Source organism: Cladophialophora immunda, assembly GCF_000835495.1.
Source record: "Cladophialophora immunda strain CBS 83496 unplaced genomic scaffold supercont1.1, whole genome shotgun sequence".
In the NCBI taxonomy this organism is placed as follows: Eukaryota; Fungi; Ascomycota; class Eurotiomycetes; order Chaetothyriales; family Herpotrichiellaceae; genus Cladophialophora; species Cladophialophora immunda.
Genome location: NW_015622541.1, coordinates 5646020 through 5654745, shown reverse-complemented (window position 1 = coordinate 5654745; position 8726 = coordinate 5646020). Strand labels below are relative to the sequence as shown.

The 8726-nt window shown below is 50.7% G+C and overlaps 2 protein-coding genes across 2 annotated transcripts; both read right to left on the bottom strand.

Annotated features, from left to right (window-relative positions):
* Positions 1-2639: 2639 nt before the first annotated feature.
* PV07_01653 (uncharacterized protein) lies at positions 2640-5545 on the bottom strand. The gene is made up of 3 exons (XM_016388199.1): positions 4447-5545; positions 4114-4397; positions 2640-4059 (listed from the first exon to the last, which is right to left on the bottom strand). The coding sequence occupies exons 1-3, from the start codon at positions 5346-5348 to the stop codon at positions 3161-3163; spliced, it is 2085 nt and encodes a 694-aa protein (XP_016255127.1). The 5' UTR covers positions 5349-5545; the 3' UTR covers positions 2640-3160.
* On the bottom strand, positions 5537-8711 carry PV07_01652 (histidinol dehydrogenase). The gene has a single exon (XM_016388198.1). The coding sequence runs from the start codon at positions 8584-8586 to the stop codon at positions 5707-5709; it is 2880 nt and encodes a 959-aa protein (XP_016255126.1). The 5' UTR covers positions 8587-8711; the 3' UTR covers positions 5537-5706.
* Positions 8712-8726: the final 15 nt, after the last annotated feature.

Sequence of the window (8726 nt, the reverse complement as noted above, 5' to 3'; positions counted from 1 at the left end):
TGTATGCGTAGGTGTAGGAAGAGCCACATCAGTTGAGTCAGCGTCAAAGCATGATTGAAGTGGACAGCATCAGTCTTTGAGGAAAGGCTAGTTGAGTAGATCCTCAATTTATCGACTGTTCCAGATGGGGTGATCCTGCAAGGACGTTCTCAGGCAACTCGGCACCAATATCATGAACAAGAACAAATCGAGGAATTTGTCAGTGACCGCACGTGGCGACAAGCTGCACTGGAATCCGTGTGGCCGGCTATAAGAGACCCTGTCGATGTCCCAGGGGTCTAGCCTTTTCAGGTATATGCTTTCAGCAAGATAAGTTCCCAGACGGTGCAACCAATCAATATATCAGCCCCGCGAATTGGCCAAACTGCTGCCGTTGGCAATTCGCCACAGGAGTCCGTGCCCTTGTATCATTTCCAACTCTCTCTTCAAGCCACTTCGGGTTCGGGTTCCAGAGCCAATGGCCGATCAGGGAAGTCGGATTCCGCGTTCCAGAGCTTTGAAGACCTCTCTGCACTCGGCATATCCTGCGGAGTTGGGAATGGTTGAACGGGCGGCGCAAGCCACATGTTGAAAGCCATAGATAAAGGAACATGGGCTGCAGAATGTCCAATGTCTGGCAACCACTGAGCCATCAGAGTCGTGATACAGGCGTTGTGCCCTGCATGAAGCACGGGAACGAATGGGGGCCAAATCTTGAACGGCACGAACTGAACCCGTTGTGGGTACTCAATGGCCCCTTCTGATTCCTCTTAGCATTCGAATGCCGCAGTCTGAACAAGGAGCTTGTCGTTGGGGTTATTTGAACCTCCTCTAGGGGTGTTGTCCAGATCTAGAGCTTTTGGCCTGGATATCTGGGAGTCTCAGCAGCATAAGAACATCGACAATGTGAGTACCACATCTTCGCTTTCTCAGTACGAAGTTGACCTCTAATTCAATCCGCATCGAATAGTTCACAGGCCTCCCACCACTCGCCCCACAGAACGGATGCCGATGCTGGTATAGCATGAACGCAACTTCGCAAGAATCGCTGCAAGCGATCAAAGGAGCCATGAATAGTATGAAGACCGTGACTTCTGAGTTTTCGTCAGAGGTTGGCTGGGAAAGTGCTCCTCCAGACATGGACTTGGATCTTTACTCGCAGATCACATTTTGGAGTGAAGAGAGTCTGCCGAACTGCGTCTGCGGCGAAGCTCCCAGCTCATATTGCGGTTGTCCCCGTAGTTCTTTGGTGTTTCGTCACGACCACAACTACCTGAAACAATCGCACGCACAGCAAATCGACGGAAAATCCACCGATCTTGAACCGCAATTCAACCGACTCGAGCCACAGGACCAGGAAGAGTCGAAGCCAATGGCTCCGACTAGGAAAGAGGTATTTCTCCCCAGAGAATATGGAAGTCGCATTCTGTCTGATCAAGTGATCCGTTAGCGTCGAAGGCAGCAGAACCGTGCAGCTCAAGTTCGACATCGAAACAAGCGCAATCGATTTCTGCATGACACACTTCGGAGTATTGATTCTTTGAACGAGGAGTTGAGACAGACAAGGGCGCAGCGAGACTATTTCAGACTCATGTATGAAAATCTCGAGACACAGTTGATGGAGATAAGAAAGCAAGCCGGCTCGAAACTCCAAAGTAACCCTCCTATGTAGAGAGGAGCTTTGGATTGTGATTCCATATGGACCAGATTATCGTGGATTCGAAGGCTCGTTGAAAGTCTTCTCTGGGTGCGCAGGACAGAGGAACAAGGGTCAGTGGCAGAGATCGACCCGGGATACATCGACCCCAATTCTCCCGCTTGGTTTCTTGCTTAGGGTCCTGGAACCGTACCGTTCGTGCTCGAGATCTGCACCTGTGGGAGGGTGCCGGCGGGAAAGAGAATTGGTTGTCCGGCAGAGATTGTTTCCATCAGGCGCCCAAAGGTAATCTCATGGGAGCGATGAGACCATTCTGGGCAGCAGATCTCGTTTCAACAGTAATGTGTCGATCTCAAAGTAGGCCAGTGGGGGCGGTGCCGGCACAAAAGACTGCTGATCAAATCGCCTTGTGCGATGTCACCGTCGCTGGTGTAAGGAAAAAAGCCTTCTGTCGCTAGTCGAACGCCGACTTGGCCCCCTAGCAGTACAATAAATTTGGCTTGTCTGGTGTGTCAAGAACCTCCAATCCTTGCCTCAACTTCTTATGCGAACACCACCCGGTCGGACAAAGAGGAAAGAGCATCGAACAACCATCCTATAACAACCATGTCGGATCTGGCTCAGGAATTCGGTATCCCAGCAGTGAAGCTATCGGGACCCCACACACTATCCTATATTCCATGGCAGAGAAACCTCATGTTGACGAAGGAAACTGCATTGTCCGCGCGCTTGACGAGGATGAGTCTTGGAGATTATGCAATGGCGACAAGCATGGTGGATCGCGTAGATTACCATCTATTAAGTCTCCCGTACCTGAAGAATCTTTCTCGGGAGCAAAATGTCGTCTAACTGGTGCTATTGATCGCAGACATGTCAACCTTCTCAGGGACCTTTCCGGGGACAATTGCGACATCACTGGCGCTGCAACTGAGACAGGAACTGGAAGCAATGAATTCGTCACATATGGAGTAGTTCGAACATGGAATTGTTCGCTTGGCCCTCTGGGTGTGCATTTATGGGGTCGATTTGTCGGTGCCCGCGGGAGATCGAATGTGGTTCGTGTCACATTTGAAGCAGAGTCTTAATGTTCTTAGGCTTGGTGGACACGGCGATGTCTTGAAACTTCTAACAAGCCTCATGTACACGGAGAGACACCTCTCTGAGGTCCCCTCCATCGTTTAGAAGGACCTAGGCGTACTGGACGAACACGAGATTGGCCACTGCTTAGGAACTGATAAGGAGGCAGAGGAAGATAGAAGGTGGTAAGCGTAAGGTTGGTTGCAAGACTTTATTAGGACAACGTTGAAGTCTCCGAGATGATAGAAGTAGGTGGAAGGTATTGTCAGTGCAGTCTCGGTTGATTACACCGGCTTCTTCAATTGTGCGAGCCAAAATCCTTGATGTTCTGAAACATAGGCGGAACGATTGCGTGGAGGTTGTCACTGGCATATCGCACATCATCCAGCATGGCTGATTCAACAATCTCTCAGAGGTCGTCGAGCATTCACAGTGTCAACGGAAATATTATTGTTGCCAATACCGGGCCGTGAGTTGACTGTCGTAGTCGTACGCTGCGGGATCATCAAAGGCCAAGTCCTGTTCAAACCACTGCAAAACATCAATACCACTCATGAAGGCGTCGTCCGTATCATTCTCCAGCCACTGTGCACTTTTTGCTTGAGTTTGTGCATCCAAGGGAATCTGGTCGTGGGGCAGCTGGGGTGGAGGTGCACTATTCAGGTCACCAGAATCGTATGTAAGAGATTCCGTTCGTTGTGACTGTTGGCTCTCGTCGCTATGTAGGCAGGGAAGGTCGAAGCGCTCATTTGACGGCATGGAGGAGGCAGATGTCGGACTGACTCTTGATCTCGTTGTCGCAGCCTCATCCGCTCGCTTCATCGCAGAAAGCAATTTGGATGAATTGAGTCCCTGTGTCTTGATCTGTGAAAGAACCAAGCAGAACGCTCTCGCCACAACAGAGTTATTTTGAGCATGGACTCTCCTGAGTACATCGATGATTGCAGTCAAATACTCTTCGAATTTCAGGTCTCGAACGTCGACGTGGGATCTCCCTTCAAACTCTGCCTGGCTATCGCATATATTGAGTAATTTGCGAAGTGCTCGAGCTGCATAACCCGTGCGTACAAAGAAAATGTTTGGCAAGCTGCACATGGAAGCGAAGCCTATGGAGAGAAATGCGTCAAAGCATTCGTGAATTGCAGCGAGGCAAGCAAACAATGCCTCTACTCTTGCAGGAATGAAATGTAAGTCTTTGAACTTTGATGTCATACTCTCAACGGCTGCAGCAGGCGGCGCAAGAGCAGTACGGAGTGGTGAACGGAGGTCGTCGATGTCATGTTCCGGATGCAGGGCTATTTCATGGATGAAGAGATCGGTGCATGCGGCAACATGGCGAACGTAGGCTACGAAACGCCGGAGTCAGCTTCTGCGACATACCCATCTTCCTGGTAACTTACGCAAAGTCAAGTCCGTTTTGGCATGACGACGCCAATAGTCCAATTGCTGACGAAAGCCTCGGATCTGATACTGAATCTTGACGTCGCGGAGTGTGACAATAGCACCAGGGTCATCCATTGAGAATGTGACTGAGGCATCTTCTGCAATATGTTGGATACGTATCAAGTCACATAGCCACATATCGCTTGGTAAGACAGACGCCTCATCGGAGAGGACGTCCAAGCATTCCTCGGTGTACACAGACCAGCGAACGAAGGCGGGGTGGCGAAGTGACATTGAAACACTGAGTAGATCTGTCAGCTACCGCTCAAAAGGATTGGTAGCGGTCTCACCTCGTCCCCATATAGTAGCACCCCAGCCATGCCCGTCGCCCTGCGAGTGATTCCAGTTGATGGGGATCAGTTCTTTGCGTCAAGGTTGATTTATGAGGTCGTCTGCCCAAGCCGATATCAAGCGCCATTGTGCTGGCAATATGCACCATCTGGTTGAAATTGAGATCTCGCATGTTTTTGGCCCTGCCGTAGAACAAGATGTGGACAATTAAAGTCTGCACAAGTTCGAGAGACCGTTCACCAGTGTATACGACTCGTAAGGCTAAATCTTTGATGAGCATGTCGCATAGTTCGGCATCGACGGTTGTTTGCATTGAAGCCAGGCTAACAGTAATGACGGCGAAGAACAAGAGCGGCTGTTGTTGTTTGACGGCGGCGGCGTCAGAGCCAGAAGCAAAGACCACGAACGGGAAGTAGCGGCACATTTCATTCTTGTATCGTTCAAAAGCCTTACAGGCAGTTTCCCAGGTGAACAAGCCGCGAGACAACGCTTCCGCGATGAGGGTATTGTCGGGTTTGGCTAATGTCTGCACCTTGGACGCCGAAGTCCCAGTCGAGTCGCCATGGGCACTGGCCAGTTTCTTGTGATCTACAGGGCTGTTCGACTCGTTGGCGCTCAAAAGTGCCGTGAGCGCATTGATTTTCTGCTCGAGATCTGCAACTCGTTCGGTAGTCTTTCTTTTCCTTCGTCGGGGTAGATCCTGCATAATGCATTGTCGACGGGCCCGAATGCACAATTTACACGCGTTCCCTAGTGCTTCGTCGATTTCGCATCTTGTTTTCATCCGCCTGCAAGTTATACACGCTCGGCTAGACCTGACGGTTCTGGCTTTGGGGGCAGCGGCATCGTCGCTCTCTTCGCTCCCATCACTGTGGATTTCAGGGTCTTCAGAGGGATTCATCGCTCAATGTGGCCAAAACTTCTAGATGTCATGAACTATGGCCGATTTCGTCAAAGATAAAATCAGGATCGGCGAGTGATAAGAAGAGAACGGCTTTGAGACTGATGCTGTTTCAAATTGTCAGCGATCGCGTAGGTTGGTGCCTTCGGAATAATACTGTTCCGAACACTATACGCAGCCTTGCGATGTCTTAAGCTCGGCAATGATTGGTCAGCCTCGGCGGACCAACTTTGTATTATTGATCTTCCAGTGAGTAACCTCGTTGCGCAGTCTAAGCCATTCGATGGTATCCAGATCTATAGAATAATCCCTTCGTAAGATTAACCGACACAATATAACGAACACGGCCTCATCGCTTTCAGGCTTTGACCTCTGGCTGCGTGTCGGCTTCTTGGCCTGTAGGCACACCATCCTGATCTTCTTGGTCATTGACAACAGCTGACTTGAGACTCTCCTCTGGTGATGCGTCATGGACCTTGACTTTTGGCTCAGGTGTCTGACTCTCCACGGGACCGTTTTTTGTCTGTAAGCCGTTCTTCTTTACCAGGCCAAGCTTCTCCAAGCGTAGTTCCATGGCTCGTCGATGGGCATCAAGGCCTTCACATCTTGCAAGCTCCATGACTGCGTACCCTACTTCGCCAACACCCTGCTCCGTAACTTCGCTGCTAGTGATATTCTTCATGAAACTGCCGAGGTTGACCCCGCTGTATTGCTTCGCATAGCCGTAGGTCGGCAAGCTGTGGTTCACGCCTGCGGAGTAATCACCCACAGACTCGGGCGTCCACCCTCCGATGAACACGGAACCTGCATTCTGAACATCGGGTAACGCGGCGCGAGGGTTAGCAATTTGCAGAATTAGATGTTCAGGTGCATAGTAATTCGACCACTTCAATGCTTCTTTGAGGGTGCCCACTGAGATAGTCACACTGTGTTCGATTGCCCCCCGAACAATATCCACCCTCGGAAGTTCGTGCGCCTGCTTGTGCACTTCATCTTCAATTGCTTGGAGCTGATCTTCGCTTAGATCAATGGCGATCAGGACCACTTGGCTGTCTGTGCCATGCTCGGCTTGGCTGAGTAAGTCACTGGCAACAAAAGCGGGATCGGCAGTTTTGTCCGCAATAACCAGCACTTCAGACGGACCAGCTGGCATATCAATTGAGACCGCGGCGGATGTATCGTTGCTGACGATCATCTTCGCGGCCGTGACAAACTGATTGCCAGGCCCAAGGATTTTATCGACCTTGGTGACAGATTCTGTGCCATAGGCCATGGCGGCGACAGCCTGAGCACCGCCCGCTAGAACGATGGCTTCAGCCCCGACTTTGTGCGCAATGTACACGATTTCCGGAGTGACGGTGCCGTCAGATCTCGGTGGTGATGCGAGGACGATGTTCTTACATCCTGCGGCCATGGCCGGGACACCGAGCATAAGAGCCGTTGAGGGCAATACCGCCGTGCCGCCAGGAATATATAAACCAACTTTCTCAATTGGTCTCGAAAACCGGGAGCAGGTCACGCCGGGCATTGTCTCCACGACCAGTGGTGCTGACGGTTTCTGGGCAGCATGGAATTTGAGGATATTGTCGTATGAAGTGTTGATCGCTTTGATGGTGTCTTCGGGAAGTTGCATAAGCGACTTAGGGAAGGGTGCTTTTAGTACAGGGGATTTCAGTCCAGTAGCTTTCTCAAATTTATGGGTATATTTTAGAACAGCAGAGTCGCCGTTGGCACGAACATCAGCAATAATAGGATGGACCAGAGACATGATTTTCTCGTTGGACTTTTGCGAAGGTCGTTGTAGAGCGGCTTTCAAGATGTCGTCCGAGAAAGTTTGCGACGTAGAAAATCGTTTCAGTTGTATCCGACCAGATTCTGTCTTACCAGCAGGATCTGAGGGGTCTTTTGGAACAGATGCGGCCTCCTTGACTTCTTCATCTTTGTGGCCATGGACGCCGTTGGTCTCGGGTGGTGACTTTTCAGCGACAGGCGTCTCCTCGACGTACTGGGGTTTGGCATCGCCCTTTCGTCTCTTCACTTTCAGACTCTTCAGGTCGAGGTTCTTCTCGATGTCTTCCAGAGTGACGTCCGCGGCAATGCATCGGGCGAGAGCGAAGAAGAGTAGATCAGCGGCCTCTGACGCAATCTCTTCCTTTGAAGTAGCTGCGCAAAGCTCATCTGCCTCTTCTTTGATTTTTGCATTGACAAGCTTGGGGTCGTTGAACAGTCGAGCAGTGTAGGAACCTTCAGGTGCTTCAACCTTGCGTTGTTGCAATGTACGCTGTAGCCTGGAGAGTCCAGAAACCTTGCCCCAGCATGACATTGTTCTCAGATGGCAGAATCCCTGGCCCTTCTGGTGAACCCTGAAAATCAGGCAGTCCTTGTCACAATCGAAGCCGATACTGATGAGTTCCTGAATGTCTCCGCTCGAGGCACCCTTGTGCCAAAGGCCTCTTTTTCGACTTTGGTAAACTCCTGTTCCGGTCTTGAGTGCTTCGGCAATGCTTTCTTTGCTGCTCCAAACCAAGCCCAGCGCAACGCCGCGCTCATCAACTACCGTAGTCGCGTAGAGGCCAGTTTTTCGATCCGCGGTGGCCCCAGCGACGATCAATTCCACGGCAGAGATCAAACCCTTGTTTTTCTCCTTCGAGGGGTCGAAGGTCAATTTTTTAGAGGAGACAATCAGAGCATTTCCAGGGTATTCGTGCAACAGATTCCTTCCATCAGTCTCGCTCGCGACTGAGACGAATATTGTCTGATCATGACTCGGAGGATAATTATCCAGCTCTTTCAGCACGGTATCGACATACTCGTTTCCTTTATCACCATCGAATGCCCATTCCGCCGTCTTCCACTGCGGGTTGTCATCGAGAAAGGCCTTGAGTTTCGTAATATCCGTTTTCGGATTGACAAGGGAGATAGTCAACACCAAGCGATCCGCGGAAATGGTAGGCTCTTGCGACAGAGCTTTCAGCTGCTCAAAAGTGACGAATATTTTGGATGCCCCATTGTTCAGGACGTCAATGACATTGTCCCAACTCTTCAACTTCCGAACATCGAGGTATATGTCGAGTTGGGGGAAATTCCGCCGCAGAAACGCAAGATCGGATTCGAATGTCTCTGGAGTGACTTCGACCAGACAGTGCCCAAGGTAGGCTACCTGATCAAGAGTAAGGCCGTTGGAATCCTCCTTGAGAATGTCCTCTGGATCGACGGAAACCAAGAGGCCTGTACCCATCTCTTGGAACAAGTTGCAGGGTCTAATTGTCGCAGATACAAAATGTGAACCGTGGAGTGAGGGGAGAAAAATCGCAGGGAATAAAAAGTGACTGCGGTGTCGGAAGCTCAACAATTCAATTTGCAGTGGCTGCAGTGGCT